The 19,516-nt window shown below is 33.5% G+C and overlaps 1 protein-coding gene across 16 annotated transcripts in view; it reads left to right on the top strand.

Moving 5' to 3' along the window:
- Window positions 1–19,516, top strand: part of RIMS2 (regulating synaptic membrane exocytosis 2) — a 588,301-nt gene that overhangs the window by 447,622 nt on the left and 121,163 nt on the right. For 15 of the 16 annotated variants that reach the window (XM_041769575.1, XM_041769574.1, XM_041769584.1 and 12 more), the window contains one exon: window positions 6,382–6,554. In XM_041769575.1, the coding sequence (XP_041625509.1) occupies window positions 6,382–6,554 (173 nt within the window). Of the gene's footprint in view, window positions 1–6,381; window positions 6,555–7,620; window positions 7,679–19,516 lie in introns of those variants that run through there. The other variant, XM_041769581.1, reaches the window with a different exon arrangement.

Here is a 19,516-nt window from a genome sequence, read left to right as displayed (position 1 = left end):
GAGGACTTCAATAATATTAGATGTAACAGCAACATCAAGAAAAAAACTGAAGAAAATACTGGCTGGTAAATTAAGATATTATTGGTGGTTTTTGTTTGTTATTGAGAACAATTTCAGTAAACAGTAGATTAGAATGGGTGAAACGTTATGGATTCTGAAGAGAAAAGTGAAAAATGCATTTGTTAAGAGCAAAAGCATGAGTTCTGTAGGTACCTGAGATCTGCAGATCTGGAATTTCATTGCAGAACTGGCATTTCTGTTTCTAAAAATTGTGAGACATTGATGGAAATAAATAACAGATGATGAGAGCAGCTGATTACTCACAGAAATGGAGTTCCCACAGAAGCAAGCCTTTGGGATCATAATAGACTAGTAGTAATAATTACTCCTCTACAAATTCTCCAGAAAAAAAAAATTATTAATCTTACAAGTTTCCCTCAGACCAAAGAGAGTTGGCTCTTTAGTAAGTCTTGGCCTATAGGCTAATGGTGACTCTTCCTACTAGTATGTTTTTTTTCCCCCTTAAGCTATTCTTGCTATTCCATCTTTCACAAGATTTCCCTGGATGAGTAATTTACAGATACGACATCTTATTGTTCCTTACTGTTGTCTTCTGGTGAATCTCAGTGAATCCTACAAACAATGCATATATTTCTAAATCCCATGCTTGGTAGTATACACCAAGTCTGCTTTTGGTGACCACTTGGTAACTTGAAATTAGCCATGGTGGGAGTATTTATTCCTCAGAAATTAGCAAACTCTGTAAAGAAGAACTTCTTCCTCTTGGATACCTGGTTGTTTAACATGAATCAGCACACCGCGCTGCCTACACTCACCACAGGGAATAAGAGAATTTACATGAAATTTTATTCAGCTATCTTCTCTGACTTAATGCTTCATACTGGAGATAATACTCCAGTATATAGTCCAGATAAAACAACCATTCCCTTCATTTCAATTCATTACACATTAAATGAGTTCCTACTACATGTCCAGCAAGGATCTAGATAATGGCAATACATACTAAAATAAATAAGACAGTCATTATTCTCAGGGAGTTTAAAATCTAGGCAGGATAGATGATAGATGGATAGATAGATAGATAGATAGATAGATAGATAGATAGATAGATAAGGTGTGTGAGAGATACATTATAAAATCGAAAAAAAAAAAAAAAAGCATGAATAACATAGTGTAGGAACACTCCAGACAGCAACTAACTCTCTTTGAAGGAATGAAGAGTTTTCTAGTTTTTTAGGGGTTTCATTTGCAGAATATTGTTTATAAGGCTAAATCTTAAATTAGCCCTCAGTTTTGTATAGCTTTTCCTCAGTCTCTTCTCCCTCTCAAGTAGAGACCTTATCACACAATACCCTCTTTAGGAGTCCTATCTAAACAAAATTGGCTGTAACAGATTTTTCCACAGTGCAATGTTCATATCAAAGCACTGATAAGAGCCTTGGCTTAGGCCAGAAGGGAATAGCTCCTCAAAGGGAGAGTTCCTGCAGTTGTGGTACTATCAAAAGACAACAGGGCTCTCTTTGAATTATGATCTGAAATACTGTAAAAATAGGTTAGCAAAAGTGAGAGCTTTTGCTTCTTGCTTACATGATTACCTGAAGAAGGAGAAGTGCCAAGACTCCCCCTGCTCTGTTCTTGTCTCTTGACCCCCAAACTGGTGTTGAGAGCCCGGTCCAGAACGTCAATTCTCCTTTACCTTCCAAAGATTATGTTTGCCTTACTTTTTCTACAGTTTTATGATCTATTCTTTGTGTTTTCTCTCTGAATGTGATATGAATATACCTCTAAATATTTCTTGGTGACATAAAACTTATTTTTCTTCAAATTTGGACTATTTTCCTACCTGATATTTTGCAATAACCAAGTCTTGGACTAGATTTCTAGGCAACAAATTGCAATTTTCTCATGAAATTTAATAAATCAAAGATAAGCAGTGCTCAAGGGAACTCAGAATCCTACCCCTGTGTTTTGTTCAAGAAGTACATATATAAAACTCAAACAACCTGAGTTTCTCAAATGCCGGTGGAGAAATCCAGCTAGGAAATTGCCTAATCTAAGAGCTTCAAATGAGTATACTGGAGAAACAAAAATCTTATTTTAGGAATTTGAATTTACCTTTTTCTCAGGAATATTATTCTAAAAATTTAATAATAACTTCCTTTTAATAAAACTTTGATGATATGCTGTTACTTTCCACTATTGTCAGATGAATAGAGAGAACATTAACTTTTCTAGGCCATTTAAGAACTCTTTAGAGTCTGGAACATCCTGAAGAATAATTATTTCCTGTAAATTTTTCTAGTTCATGATCTACTTAATAGTAATGTACAAAACATCAAAATGCTGTCGGGAAAAGCTTCCTTTACTCTCTTCCAAGATTTTAATGATCTCCTATCAGGGCACAATTTTCAGCTGAGATCATATAATCCTATGCAATAAATCTTCTTTGTTTTTGTTCCATTAAAAAGAATGGTGAGCATATCATCCATTGTTGATCTGTCAGCTGTAAACTAATACATGCTAATTGTTGAAAACATTTTTTATTGTATGGTGCCAAGACAACACAAACCATTTTCTAAGTAAATGAGCTTATTTGCATTCATAACTACCTTGGTACAATAATTTAGCTGCTTCTATTTCACTGTTAAATTATAACTTTTTTTTTACCATAATTTAGGAAAAGAAAAAAATACATTTAGGAAATCTTTTTTTAAAACGAATCATTTTAAAAGTAAACTTTAGTATCATGCCATTTATTACCTTGATTTTTGAGAGTTTTTGGAGTTGTATATATGAAGATGTTATATTCTAAGTATATTCAAAATATGTTCTTCTGAAGTTCTATTTATAAAAAGATTTTTTTCTATTATTTCTCACTTTCTATAGTTCTCATTCTGTTTATCATGTGTAAATTTGTAACGGAAACCTGACTTATACCCTAAAGGTAAACAGACTTAGTTCCTTGGAAGTAGAGAGAGAAATTCACTTAATGCAAGCCTTGAGAAGGTAGTAGAATTATCATCAAACTAGAGCTGTTAGCTAATTTGTATTCTTTCTTTATATAAACTTTTCTACTCTGTGTCTTTTTATTTAATGACTTTCTGCTTTAGGCACTGGAAATGAGCAGTTACTGTGCTAAGCACACTACTGTGTATTTTATATATAAGTATATTCATATCTCTTACTCCTCACAAGAATCTTTAAAATGAGATTTATCCTTATCTTACTGGCATGAAAACTAAGGCTCAGAGTTTAAATTAAATTAAATTAAATCTTTGACTCTTAGGTGTGAAGAGATTACAGAACTAAGGAAGATATTATCCTGGCCTTTAGGAGCTTATATTCTAGTAGCGGGTTTGAAAATGAAACATGAACACACACATACACACACACACACACACACACACACACACATGCACACACCTTTACCAAGAGACAGCATGTGTTGAATTCTATAAAACTTATAAAACTATGTGGTAGGATCTTATTTTCCCCTAAGTTTTGCATATCCAAAATTTTAGCTCAGCAAACTCCGTTATCTAAGAGGTCTTAGCCAAAGATATGTGCAGTATACACCATGAGTGTTTTGTTTTTTAAACCAAATTCTTAAGCCTTAAGCTAACCTGTATATACCCTACAAATCTTAGCAACAGAACTAAAAGTTATGACAACTCAAAAAGACAAAGGATAGAGTATGCAAAGTCAAAATCCTAACTAGTGAAATATAAAAGTCAAGGAAGATTTAGGATTCAGAAAGGAAAGCATAGCAATCAGGTAAGAACCAATCAGGGAAACACAGGATACACAGGTACAAGTCGGCTTTGGATATTGACATAAAGTATCAGAGACAGATTTTAAAAATCGGCTTTGGATATTGACATAAAATATCAGAGACAGATATTAAAAATGAAGCATGTTGTGTTTTAGACCAGAAGTGTCATGCATTTCCTTCTGAGATAAAGCTATTTCTCATCCTGTAGCTGGGCACATAGTTCTCCATAAAATAATGGGATATGGATGAATCTGGTTAAAATAGGGAAAGTGAAACCTGAGGACATAGTAGGAATCAGTGGAAAAATTTGGTTTAGTATTTTAGTTTTGCTTCATAAGCATATTCTCTGGAATGACTCTCTTGGATATATGTAAAAATGGTTATATCTTTTTTATAGCTTAGAGCAGTCTTAAAATAACTTATTTATTTTGGGGTATTTCTACTTAATGTTTTTTTTCGGTGAAGATAGACCTGGAATTGATACTAAACCAGTATTCAACTATGACCAAATCATTGTCATCATCATCATCATCATTTGTCATTTATTAAACACTTGTATGTCGATATTGTGCTAAGTTCTTTGTTACATACATTATCTTATTTAATCCTTGCAGCAAACCTAGGAGATGGGTACAGTTGTTGTCCATGTTTTAACAGATAAAAAACTTGGACTTATAGAAATAGTTGGCCTGAGATTCCAGACCTAATCATTTATGTAGCCAGGATTCAGACCAGCAATTCAGTCTCACTCTAGAGCATGTGCTCTGGTTACATTATTATTTCTTACTACCTCTTAGAGTTAAAACTTCGGATTTTTCATTTGCTTCTTAGTACATGTTTTACCTCCTAACTTAGATAATGTTGGATCCACCCATTGAAATACTGTTCCACACAATGGCTGAAGACTTGTCACTTAAATTATTTTTAATATTTTAAAGTGACTTCAGTTAGAAAAAGAATACCATGGACTAAATGTTTTCCAAATAAATTCACTGTAAATAACTACTACCTTTAAAAAGCAACATGAGGCTTCTATTTACATAGATATTTCCAGAAAAAAAAAAAGCGATTTTGGCAGAACTTAAATGTATTCTTTTTGATACTTGAGAGTTTTATCCAACAAAGTGGAAAGTTAAAATGGACTAAAAAGGCCAATATCCCACCTAATTTGAATATATATTTCTAGATTAAGTATTTGATTATTAAATTTTATGGAGCCCTGAAAATAACCCCTTTATTTTACATCTGAAGAAAATGATCAGTCATTAACTTAAATATATATAACTAGACACTGAGAGATCGTGAGGGGGGAAGAAAACAGATTATTTTAATCTGATTTAATGTTTATACTACACCCTATTGCCATTCAGTTTATCTTAGCCGAATGTTTATATCTATCTAATATTTGAAGTGAATTGTTTGTTATTCTTACGGGACGGATTATTAGGTAAAGATTCTTCAAGTCACAGTAAATTGTTTATATAAGATAATCATCTTTTTAAGGCTTTGTGAAATTTGCTAGTGTGTATGATTAGAAAAATCTTGTTGCAAAATGAACCAAATAAGGATGTTTCAACATTATGTTTGAAGTGCATATAAATAAATATCTATTAGCAGATATTCTGTTAACCCACTGGTAGCCATCAGGTAGTAATGATAAAATCATAATATGTTATTTATATTATTAGATAGCAGATATTTGTTATTTCTAGTTTTCAAAACAACCCTGCAAGGAAGAAGATGTTATCCCTATTATTTTGTAAACAGGCTTTTAAAAGTCAAGTAATTTGCTCAAATTCACCCAGCTAGTAGGAGTTTTCCTTACTCCAGGTTTTCCAGACTCCAAAGTCTGTTTTTTTTTTTTTTTTGTACATCCCCAATGTCATTAACATAAAGCATTCATGATGGTTTTCAACTTACCAGAGTATTTGAACACCCAGAACACCCTGCACGCTGGCCTGTGCCAGATAACTATTTGATTATTTCAATTCCAGGAAGTTTGAACTATTATAAATAATAATGACTTTTTCTAGTATTTCTAGGATTCATCAAAATCCCAGCAACCATTCAAAAATTAAACTCTCTTTTTTCTTGGTTTTTCTTTAAAAAGTTAGTGTTTTAATAATTAGATTTTATATTATCTCTAGGTTTTCAGTGAAGCATAATGGATTACAAGAGAACATTGATGGCTACTAAAATTGATCTTTATAAGTTACAATGGTAACTTCATCATACTTTTTTTTCAAATTCTACACAGAAATAGAATTATTCTACTTCCTTATATTATGTTTATTTCCCAGATTTTACCTAAATGTTTTTCCCTGAGGCCATTGCTATTGTGAAACTTTTAATGGCCTTCATTGGGGTGTGGTGAAAATGCTCTAATTGCCTTTGCTAAAAACAAGAGTTTCATATAAATTGAATTTTTCTTTTAGGATAATTGCCATTCACTTTTGTTTTATATGCAACTGAGTGGGGTTTTGCAGTATCCTCTGTGGACAATTAAAGTGCTGAAATAGGAGAAGCTAATGATTGCTTTGTGTGGTAATACTGACAACCTCTGCGTGTTTGTCAATCTGTGTTAACAGTATCGATCAGGATGGGATCCTCATAGAGGGGCAGATAATATTTCCACTAAATCTTCGGACAGTGATGTAAGTGATATATCTGCGGTTTCAAGGACTAGTAGTGCTTCTCGTTTCAGCAGCACGAGCTACATGTCTGTCCAATCAGAACGGCCAAGAGGAAACAAGAAAATCAGGTGAGTGAGGGGGCTTTAGCAGGAAAGTCTTCTAAATTCTTCTAAAAATATTTTAGAAGGTCTTTGTTTTTACTTTGGATAAACATAAGAAAAACTTGATTTTGAAATTGTTAATGTGTGTCATTAAGGCAATAAAAACTGAACATAACACTTTTTATTTTATTTTGGTCTATATTTGAACTTGCACAGAGATGTTTTATAGAACATAATAATTTTCTTACTAGACTACTTGACATAGTATCATTGAGTTATTTTTTCATGTTTGCTATTTTAAAAGTAATTCTGTTATTATTATATCTTTACTGAGATTAAAGTGATGGCTAAGTAAAGATTTGAATTTGTTAATGTTCCAAAAAATACGAAAAATAGTATTTTGGAGGGCTTTTTCTTCCTAGCTTAATACACTTCAGTGATTCAAAATACATAAGAATATTACTTTTTTAGTAAGATGCTCTCCTATTCTCCTGAAACTTTTATAAATGCATGGAAAAAGTCCTCAGCTTCTCAAGAAAATTTACAAATGTAATAAATGTTAGTGTAATTTTCACTTATCACCTGACCTATAGATTTTATGGGCACCTAAGCTATTTGTTTTTTACTCTCATTACATCAGAAAAAAAATCTGTAATGGAAACTACAACTTTTTTCCATGCAACTTTGTGACAGGAAAATATGATCTAAAGACAATTATGACTAAGTGCTTCTTCTGGTATAAACTGGGGAAAAATATTCAAGTTTTAAAAGACAATTTTTATTTATGTTTTAGTAGTTTTCATTCACTTCTGTTTAATTTCATGTGCATTTTTTTTCTTGACTTTGTCTTTCTTGTTTGTGTTTATTTGCATGCCTTCGATTTGTGTTGCTTTCAAAAGGCCAAAGGGAATAGAAGAGGGAGGGCAAGAAAGGGATAAGCATGAAGAGATAGTTCATGAAAAGGAAGTGGTAAAGGAAGAAGGACTTAATGAGAATGAGAAAGGGACAGAGATCACAGAAACATGTGATAAGGAGAAAAGCAGAGAATCAGGAGACGAGGAAAAAGCACAAGATAAACCTGAGCAAGGGAAAGAAAAAGAACAGTGGAATAAAGAGGATTTGCAAGGACGATTTTCACAAGATGATGACAGGTAAAATTTGCTTATTTGTGTAGACGTTTTCCATTAGTAATGTAGTCCTTTTCTCCTAATCCTTAAAACTATTTTGCCATTTACATTTGGTTTATTTTCTTGTGTTTTATCTGTTTAGCTTCTAATACAACTAACTCATATGTTGGCAAATTACAGATCAACAGAGCAAACAGACTGATTTACAAAATAGTCTTTAATTTGTATCCACTAGCTCTGAGGGTCTGACTTATTTGGTTTTCTTTATTACTAGCTGAATCAAATGTAAGTTTCCCTTAGTTCCCTTCACGTTAATTGCTGTTCATCTTCTCCATTTATAGAGTCAAAATTATTAGAATGAGATTCTGAAGAGACTGAAAAAATTTAGCTTGCTTCATAAAAACTATTAGACACTGGAGATTAACTTTTAAAATGAGTGGTAAAGTAGTGAGCAAAAAGGTAAGCTTTGTTCAGTCTCTGGCTCCCTTTTACCTTAGTTTTCTGGTAGGTTCCAGCTCAGTTTTGATTACTGAGGAAGATGGCAAATCAAGAACAGTGCTCTTTGATACTCTGAAAAGGATGGATGCCCCAGGGTTTGTTAGAAGGCAGACATGTTGGGTAAGGTCCCTGTAAAATTCAATCAGCTAGAGAAACTGCCAGAGAAGGAACTTTGAATGGGAAAGAAAGGGGAAAACATAAGCAGCAAGGTATAAAAATAACTACGTTTTAATTTTCATGAAACAGAGACCAAGTAAGTATGAAACTCTTTCTTTATGCATTGTACTAAAAGCCAAATCAGGACAAGTATGCAGTAGATTTCATCTTTCTGCCTGAGGATATGAGGCTTCTCTAATTAATTGCACATCATGTCCATTTTGGAGGAATTTGGATTTCTAGTTGTCAATCCAGAATTAGATTTTGTGTTAGTACATACGTTGGCTTCATAAACACACCTTATTATAAGCCAAACTTTGCATTATTATATCAAAGCCCAATCTCAGTTTGTACTTAATCATAACTAATGAGAAAGATAATTGAGGGACAGATGTTTATCCCTTTAGTATACAATTCAGTGATTTAGTCTAGGACACTTCACTTTTTGTCTCGGATTGGTATATTTAACTATATCTGTGATCAATGAAAGTTTTTGCACAACAGATATTAAACCTAAAAGGAATCCTAAGTTTTGCATGTTATGTGATTTGAGTCTAAACTAGTAATTTCAAATCTACCTTCATTACTCACCTAACTTTCAATAATTACTCTGGTTTAATAATAAAGACTGATTTATTTTTCTAACTTGTTGGGCATAGAATTATTTCATCACTAGTTCACAGAGAAAAGCTTTCCAGCGTTTCCTTGGAAAGTATAGACATAGAGTTTCCTTTCAAAAGCAGACCAAAACCCAGGTCTCTATTTTGTTTTTCTTTCTGTATACTGTATAGAGGAGAACACATAAGCCCATTGGTGTTTGCCTGGAGCCAAAAGTCTAATAAACCTGGCTTGGTGGACAAAGAGTTGGAGAACTTTTTAAGTTCTCAGTTCTTAATTTATTACTTTCTTCATCATTTTCTTTAGGGAAGGAGTACATTATTTTGCAGGGGGAAGGGAAAAATGGTATATTCCTAACAATCTGAGTCATCAAGGCACTGTACTCAGTTTAAGTAACTACATAATCTTATGAAACTTTTAACTAAAGGGGCTTAGGCAGATGTATCCAGGGAACATAGATGCTATAAGATAGGAAGAAGTATCAACTACAATTATTTGTAAGAAACTTTTGGTGCTGTTAATTATTACAACATAAGATCTTGAAATTGCTTTCATTTCTTAGGACAAAATGAACAATCTTTCTTGTGAGGAAATATGTCTGAGTATTCCCAGTAATATTTTGTTTTGGTAGCTGATGAACACAATCATAGATTGTTTAAACACTAAAAACAACTTACATGCTTATACAAAATTATTGGAAATAATCTTATTCTATGACACACCATTGACATTTTATGCCTGTTACTAGTTTTATAAAGGAAAAACATCTTCTGACTTAAGACTTTAAATATTTATAGCAGTGTTAGAACTTAAAATTAACACAGTGATTACAATGTACCAAATCCATTATAGTTGCTGTTTTCATTACAGTAATTGAATCTCATTGCGTGATACAGAATTATGTTGTTTGTGGTCTAGTAGTCACATTAGAGTAAGTCTTCTGAATATACAAGTAGAAAATGAGTAGGAAAAAGTAAATTCAAAAAAGGTTCATTAAGCATTTGAATATAATATTTTTCAAAGTTAATTAATACATAATATATTCATATGCAGATATTTGCATACATAGATATAAGTTGAGTGAATACCTCTATATCATTAATGATTTTTTGGCAAACTCTAGGAAATCCAACATTATATTAGCCATTTAAAATATTTTTCTCAGTCTGCATACATTTGTGCATGCTCTGAATTTTGTATCTATTTACATTTACCAATTATATGTCATATATATGTGGTAAGCTGGCTCAGGAAAAAAAAAGTATTCAGAGGTTAGGAGAAATCATTTATTCAACCAATACTTATTTAGAAAATCTCTCAAGCACTGTACTAAAAACTGGGGAGAGAAATGAAATTAAGCATTTCTTAAATACCTAAGCCTGAGAGTGAAGCAGTTTCTTAGCCTTGTGTAAGTGGACACTTAAGGATAGCTTTTATCCAAAAAGTGTTATCAATATACCTAAACAAATTCACAAGAGTTTTTGAGTAAGGAATTTGGCTCAGAAAAGAGGAGATCTTAAGTATATCTGCAGTGGAAGATAGAAAAAACAAATACTGAAAAACATAATATTGTCAAAACCAAAGATACTGGTAGCTTTACAATCAAACTAGATTCATTCATTCCTCCAGGTTTTGTACTAGGGCTCTAAGACAAAAGAAAAAATTCAGGAAATTTGTTCTCTATAAATATTTAGTTTTCAGGCATGTCTGTAAATGACTGAATTATAATTTCTCTTTTTAGAGAGTGTTCTTGAGGTAGGGGAAATATTTTAAAGGAAAAAAGGTTGGCACCTGTTCAAATATTCATGAAGAACTGTTTTTAAGAGACTTAAGCCATCTAAATGGTCTAGATGAAAGTTCTTATAATCTTTAGAATGGCAAACAGGATAATTGTTAATAAAATATTTATTGCTGCTAACATGTAGATCAGTTACAGATCGGAGCTGAACATTTTCATGGCTGTGTAATACAATCTGATACATCCAGCATATTTATGCCCATGTTACAGACTTTTAAAGGAGAAGCAGTATGTCTCATAAAAGTGATTGTGGATTAGGCATCTAAAATAACTGGATTCTCATCCTGACTCTGTCACATCTACTTGCTCACTTTGAGCTTTTTTGCTTGCTGTTGGAGGAACGGAGGAGTCACACTCCTTGCCATAGTACACAGACAACAGGAGAGTAAGCATATTATACTGATGATTTGTCCTTATTATCATGAGCTCAAGAGGTCATTGGTTCTGTGACTAACCACTTGTAGAACAAACAGCTCAACATAAGTTTCCATCACTTGGCAGATGTTTCCAAAATTTAGGTGACCAGTATTTATACTCCATAGATCAAGCTGAGTCTTTCGGTTTTCTGGAAGTATGGTTCAGTGCCAAGTCATCCCGTAGGGCACACTGATTGACATGGGCTATTCCACTGATGTATTACTGATGGTCAATATTTTCTTTTGCTTTTTTTCTTTCTCATTAAGGATATCTTCTCGTTAGTACTACTGAAATCTTACAAGCTTGAGTAACTTCTCTGTTTTATTATTGTGCGTGTAAAGGGAATTTTATTTGAAAATGTGTAAATATCACTCTTAGAATTTTTCTTCTGTAGTTTAGGGTGGGGCCCAGAAATTTGCATTTTTAAAGCAAACACCCCAGGTGATTATGATACCATCTATCTTTTCTTTGGGATTGCTTCTATTTCCTAATGAATTTTATGATCAGCTTGTTAGTTTCGGGGTTGGGGGAATAAAGCAGCTGGGACTTTGACAGGGATTTGTTTAATTAGATAAATTTGGGGAATGTTGCCATCTTAAAAATAGTGTTTTCCAGTCTGGGAGCGTGAGATGTTCCATTTATTCATGTTTTCTTAACTTTCTTTCAGTGATGTTTTATAGTTTTCGGTGTACACATCTTACGCTTCTTTTGTTAAATTTATTCTAAGCATTTTTATGGTATTATAAATGGAATTGCTTTATTAATTTCTTTTTAGTGCCGTTCATTGCTAGTATGTAGAAATATAGTTCATTTTTATATATTGATCTTATATCCTAAAACCTTACATGTTTCATTTATTAGTCCTAAAAGATTTTTTTTGTTAAGTTCCTTAGGATATTCTGTGTAAGAGATCATGTCATCTGTGAACAAAGTAGTTTACTTCTTCCTTCCAATTCATTTCCTTTTCTTGTCTAATAGGCATGGCTAAAACCCTCACTACAACGTTAAACAGATGTGACTCATAGAAAGTTCTTCAAAGAAACAGCCATATAGAATTACTCAGCATGAGCTGTCACAGCATTATTGAGAATATTTTCTCCGATGCCACTCATCCATATTAGAATAGTCTATGCAAAACTTTCTTTTAAAATTCTATGAGTATTTCTCCCAAACAATTGCTATATTTGTTTCACATAAAACAATACATTGTAGCCCATTGTATGTTCTCCTTACCTAGTCTATAGGGAAGTTTGAGTTCGTAGCCAAACCCTATTAATTCAATTTCTTGAACTACATTATATTAAAATTATATTACATATAATAATTCACATTTCCACTTTTGCCTCTTTTTTTGAGGCTTTGCTTTTCTACTTCTCTTTTACTATAGTTTTCAGTTCTGTAACTTTTTGTTAAAACTGCCTCAAATTATATATGCTGCTAATAAATCTTAATGGCTTTCATATTTTATTGTAAAGACTGAGAATTTAACCCCATTACCATTCTCTTCTTGAAATGCTTTTTTCTCTGGGCTTTTGTGATTGTACACTCCTTTAATTCTCTGTTCATCTCTCTGGTCATCTCTATTTTTTCTGTGAGCTTTCTGTATGCCCCTTTTATGTTGATATTTTCCAGGATCCTATCCTCAGCCCCCTTATTTTTATTTTATACATTTTATCTTATCACTGCATTTTAATTCCATGGCTTCAAGTAACATCGATATGTGAATGACTTCTAAATATGTATTTCCAGCCCAGATTTCTTTCTTAATCATCTACCAAATCTATCCAGTCCTGTTTTTTCCACCTTCTTGTCTGTCCTGGAAACATACCAGTCTCAACGTGCAAAATTAAGGGGCCCCTGGGGGGCTCAGTCAGTTAAGCATCTGCCTCAGCTCAGGTCATGATCCTGGGGTCCTGGAATTGAGCCCCACTTCAGGGTCCCTGCTCAGAGGGGAACATGCTTCTCCCTCTCTCTGCCCCTTCCTGTTGTGCCCAAGATCGCGAATCCGAGAAATCACCAAGGAGCCGATACAGATGCAAAAACACGAGGGACACAGCGGAGCAGGGACTTGGACCCCGAGACTAAGAGGCTTAGCAGCTTCATAGGGGCCAGTGGCCAATGGGATACGCAGAAAGTTGCACAGTCAGGCTGGTCCACTCGCAGGTGGTCGATTGAATTACATTTTACCCTGAAGTATCCATTTGAACTGGCCTATCACTGAGCCGGATTTCCTGTTAGGGTGTGCCCTGGTCTTGACTAGGGTGGGGCAGTGCCCTAAGCAGGTCGGCACAAGGCGGGTACAGCACAAAGTGGAGTCAGTCCTGCTCTGCTTGTCCAGGGGTAGGAGATTTTTGTTAAATTTCCTAGGTCCCACACTTCCCTTCACTTATGTTTTCTCTTTCTCTCTCAAATAAATAAATAAATCTTAATTTTTAAAAAAAACTGTAAAATTAGATTCATCATACTCCTCACCAAACAAGCAACCAAAATGAATGACTTTCTTCTCTTTTACTGTCTTTCTCAGCATGTGGCACCCATATTCTTATGCTTGCCCAAGTGTGACAATCTGGACATCACTTTTTACGCAATTCCCTGCCTCCATTCACTAAGTCTTATTGATCCTAATGCTTAATCATTTCTGAAATATGTCCATTTCTCTCTAGCCTTATTTCTACTTCCATAAATTTATCTGTTATCTCTTACAGAGATTAGTTCAGTAGGAAATTCTTATCTTTTAAAAATAAGAACCCATAACTCTGAGCTCAGTATGATAACAGTATTTATGAATTATATACTTTTAAAAGATGAGGTTTTTTTTAAAAAAATTATTTATTTATTCATGAGACACATACACACACACAGAGGCAGGGACACAGGAGAAGCAGGCTCCATGCAGGGAACCTGATGTGGGACTCCATGCAGGGAGCCTGATGTGGGACTCGATTCGATTCGGGGACTTCAGGATCATGCACAGAGCTGAAGGCAGACTCTCAACCACTGAGCAACCCAGACGTCCCTAAAAGATGAGTTTTATGACATGTGAATTAGATCTTTTAAAATACTCAAAAAATGCTAATTTTTTAAATACTCAAAATATATCTGCAAAAAATGAATCTATAATCTATTTTGCTTCTTCAGTAAATATTATGAGTATAATGGTAATAAATGCAGTTGATATTTTGTTTAGGGCCTAGTTTGTCAAGCATGTTTCCTTCTATTCCATTTCCCCTGAGAGCTATCTTTCCCTAAAATATTTCTCTCTCTTTTTAAAAAAATTCTTGCATACATTTCAACATCACCAGGGTGCTTAAGATGAATAAAATACAGACCTTATTCTTAAGAAAGGGTGATGATTTTCTTTTTTCCTTTTTTATAGCTCCAAATTTCTCCTTTGTTCATAAACATAGTTGTTGGCCTGAAACTGTGAACTCTATTTATATATTGAGGATTCTCAGTGAATAAGTAAATAAGCTAGTCTCATAAAAGATTTAGAAAAATTACTGGATTAATTGATTGTCCATCATTTTATTTTCCATGTGTGGTAAATCTGAATGTGCTAATGACTTCACAGTCTCTATATTGGATCACTGACAGTGAAAGTTTTGAGATTTGATTATATATACAGCCCAAAGAGAAGGAGCATTTGAAGATAAAGTACTGAGAAAGCACAGCTACTAGAGTGAGAAACTGAAGATGGGGTAGGGATTTGAGTCAGAAGCATAGGTGGATGGATTGTTCAAAGCAGAATAAACGAAAATATGAAAAAAGATAAATTAGACTGGCAGGTGAAAAGTTGGTTGTCACTACTTTATGGCCTTAATAAGAGGCAGAATGTAAGAGTTTGGAAGTTGAATTAGAGGTTTGATTTGAAAATCTGGAATAATTGCTCAAGAAAATTAGAAAAGTAGCTGACCAAGGACAAATTAAAGGGTTGATGAATAACTCAGTAGATCCAACTGAGGGACAATTCCAGGACACACCAGCATGGGAGAGTAGTGTGATCTTTCTAGCAGCACTGAGCCAATCCAAGTGTATGTACAGAAGTCAGATTGTAGCATTTGTGGAGGATGGGAATTTTGATGGAAGGGGCTGTAAGAAAAATAGCAATGGAAAGAAATAAAGGGTGCTTATGTAAATATCAATGCTAGACGAGAAAGAAGAAAAGTCCAGACAGGAACTGATAGACTAGGAGAATGTGAAGAAAATTCAAAAAACTGGACAACTATATCATGTAGTACAAAAGCAAATTTAGGGAGCTGGCAGGGTGAGAGGTTTAAATGTCACAGTGTGACACTGAAACTTAAGATTGTGTAGTAGAGCTATTTCGCTAGTTAGCAAATTTTAAGACCTAGCCATTGGAGCAAGTAGAATAAACTGGATGAAAAGAGTAAATGTGAAGGTAGATGTAAGGTTTGGTGTTATGAAGCAATTTGCTAGGTCTTCCTAATGAATATGTAAGTCTCATAGGATTACAGTAAAATTGAGAATTGAAAAGAAGACTAAGCCATCTCCTAAAGACTTCAGTGAATGACTCAATGGCCATGAAGTCACCAGATGATAAGAGGAAAAGAGAAAAAAAAAAAAGGGAGAAGTACCTGTTGGCATATCCAGAACTAATAAGGTGCAAAAAAAATTAGACTTTTAAATAAAAGTATAAGAGAAATATTTTTAAAAAGTATCCAGCAGTTAGAAACATTACAACTTATGATGAAGCATAAGTATTTGTCACTAGAGAGGACTTCAGGGGAAGCAATGTGTTCAAGGAAGCACCAGGTTTTAGTTAAGGCAAGACATAGCAAGATATAGATTGTTTTGTTGACCATAATGAAAAGGATTTAGAATGAGTAATGAATTTAGCTTTGTAATAGAACCAACTGGCTTTTGCTCTGCTGTTGATATCACCACATTTTCAGGGTATTCTCAGCTAACTCTTAGTATCTATTAGTACCAATATCTATTTTTTTATGAAATTGGATATCAGTGTTAATTAAAATTTACTCCCACAGCCTACATAAATTTTAAGAGACTTATAAAATTTAATGGACTTTGTAACGTAATCATCATTAGCAATTCTGCTAATTTGTATTTCTCTGGTGACTGGTTATTCTGTCCTATTACCACCAGAAAATCCTATTCAGAGATGTCTACACAGATTTACTGATGAATCAATTTCACTATAGCAATTGAGGATTGTATACACTTAAAATGTCTACTAGCCTTCAATTATTTATTGAATTTTTGTCTTCTGGCATTACCACCATTGGTTAATCTCTAAGTAAATAATGTTTCTATAGACTTGTCTCCTATAATGGATCACATTAAGTTTTATGCTCTTTTTTTGCATTTATTTCTAACATTTCCCCACTAGCTGCATGTTAGAGAGTAAAATACATAAAGTATGAAAGTAGAGAAATAATTAAATTGGAATGACTTTCACCATACAAAATAATAGGAGAGAAATACTGCTGCAGTAGTTTCCATCATATTTAACATTTGTTTTTACAAGCCAGTAAGGACAACTCATCTACAGCTGTTATTATAAATGCAATGTTCAAAGCTAATGACTCCTAAAGAACTACAGGTATGCATTAGAATGAACAAATTTAACATATAGAAGTTTGATTTTTATAGAAATAATAAAAGTAAGATCAACTTTGAAGTCAAAGAATTTTCATGCATTAATATTATTGGGTCATATGGCAGTATATCAGTATAATGTTCACCATATAGTATGGCTTCATTTTCAACCTCTGATTCTCCAGGTAGAAAAATGGGATCTAATCTTAAGGAAGCAAAATGCAAGAAAAAAAATCCACAAACACCTGACCTGAGACTTTAGAACCTTCATGACACAATTCCAACCTTTATAGTTTAGCTACTTTGACTTCAGTCTTTCATACTTACTGATATTTCTCCTTACTGGCTCTTGGCTTTCATACTCTTCTGTATATGCTGAAGTCGATTCTTGTGCCTGAATTGTGGTTTCTTCCTTTCCGTTTTTGAGTAAAGTACCTACTCATCCTTCAGTATCCAACTTGAATATGATATTTCATCTAAGAAATACCATCCTCTCTCTTCCTTCACGATTTATCTAATATTCTTTAACAATAACGGTTTCTCTTGTTGATGCTCATTTTTCTCCTCTGAGTATAGTTAATTATATATCCATTTAATCAACTATGGTTGACCATTAGCCTTTTGAAGATAAGTTACCTATCATTTTTATCTTTTTTATTGTCTTATCTCCCCATATCTACAATGTTTCACACAAAGCAGGCACTCAGTAAAAGTTTGTGTATGATATATGAATAAGTAAGATGTAATAACACAGTGAAAATTTAGAGGTGTGAAGAGCTTCCAACATGGTGCTTCCAGCGTAGTGCAATACTCAACATGTTCATCTCAGTCTTCTTTGATGAAAGGTTTTAAATAGTCCAAGAGGTCATTTGTTTTCCTGGAAACAAATGTCAACTAAGTGTATTTTACTTCGCAGGAATTTGTATTATGAGATACTATATGCCTATGATACTATATTATCATTAGGATGGCAAAAATAAGGTAGCTTGCATAAAAGTCTTCTGATACTTCCTATCAAGATATTTTTAATACATGATACATAGGACTTAATACTGAAATTGTCTGAAGACAACTGCATATTTTCAGAACAATCTGTAAATTAACCAACTTGCTTTACTATTTCTGTTTATCATAAAGTGTGGATTACTGGAATAAGAACTTGACTCATAGTAAGCATAGTATAATTTATCATCATCCAAAATTTATTTTTAGTATTATAATAAATAACACATAAGTTCTCCAAAAACATACATGAGAGATTATATAGCATAATGGTTAAAACTTAGCTCTGGATTCCGACAGAACTGGATTGAATCCTGGTTCTGTCAATTTCTAATAGTGTAAAGTGTGGGTAAATAAAAACCACTCTTTTCATCTATATATTGTGGATAATAATATATAATATAATATTTTCACAGGTTTGTCATGAAATTTCAACGAGATTATATCCTTAATGTTTTTAACACCATTCCTGGCATTCCTGGCACATGATAAGCATTTGCTAAGTAGTAGAGATCGGTAAAGAGAGAAAAGTAAAGGAAAAGAAACGTAAATTATGAAATTCTCATTTTTTGGCCTCTTTAACTGCATATTTCATAGGAACTCTCCTGTAATACTTTGACTGATAATTCAGAATAAAAAAAGTTCATCTTACATTTTGTGCAAGAGAAAATGATTTCCAAAATACCAAAAAGATTTAATGATAAAATAATTTCACAAAGTAATATGGTAGAGATTTTGAAAAATGTTTAGGATGTTTGTTTCAAGTTTGATATGGCTCACCTTTAACAGTCTTGGAGTTAAAGTGGTTTTATTTCTTAAATTGCCTTCATTTATTCAGCAAATATTTTTGAGCATCTTCCATATGCCGGATCTTCTGATAAAATGGGGGAAGTACTGATTGACAAGACCTAGTCTGTTCCCTCAAAGAGCTTAAAGTCTCGAGAGGAGATAGTGTAATTAGAAGAAAATAAATTGTTACAATAAGTAATTAGTATAAGTAATAGAAAAAAGGCAATTCTAATATGTGATTTGATAACACTTCCCCTTAGTACATCATTGTAATAATCCACTTAATTATTTCATTTAAAGCTCTCTACTAACTTTAAAATACAGATGTATGGAAAATAGAAGTTATTAAATTATCTAAATTGCCCAATATTAAATAATTCAAACTGAAGCAAACAGAGACAGGTGGCTCTTACAGCATTATACAAGCCAGAAAAACATCCTCAGAAGAAAATCTGTTATTTCTTATAAGCCTTTAACCATTTAAAAAGTCTGAATTAATAGCTTAAGAACAGATTTGAAAATTTTTGTTGGGATCCCTGGGTGGCGCAGCGGTTTGGCGCCTGCCTTTGGCCCAGGGCGTGATCCTGGAGACCCGGGATCGAATCCCACGTCGGGCTCCCGGTGCATGGAGCCTGCTTCTCCCTCTGCCTCTCTCTCTCTCTCTCTCTCTGTGACTATCATAAAAAAAAAAGAAAAAAAATTTTTTTTTAATTTTTATTTATTTATGATAGTCACAGAGAGAGAGAGAGGCAGAGACATAGGCAGAGGGAGAAGCAGGCTCCATGCACCGGGAGCCCGATGTGGGATTCGATCCCGGGTCTCCAGGATCGCGCCCTGGGCCAAAGGCAGGCGCCAAACCTCTGCGCCACCCAGGGATCCAAAAAAAGAAAATTTTTGTTAAGCAGTTGTTCTTAGCTCTGTTGAAAACCAAAAATAAAGCTTTTGAAATCTAAAAAATACAATAAATAAAACATTACATATTATTTTGGACTTGGGACTTCTAGTTG

Source organism: Vulpes lagopus, chromosome 9 (assembly GCF_018345385.1).
Source record: "Vulpes lagopus strain Blue_001 chromosome 9, ASM1834538v1, whole genome shotgun sequence".
NCBI lineage: Eukaryota > Metazoa > Chordata > Mammalia > Carnivora > Canidae > Vulpes > Vulpes lagopus.
The sequence above is the reverse complement of the archived record's forward strand: the minus strand, read 5'-3'. Positions and strand labels throughout refer to the sequence as shown.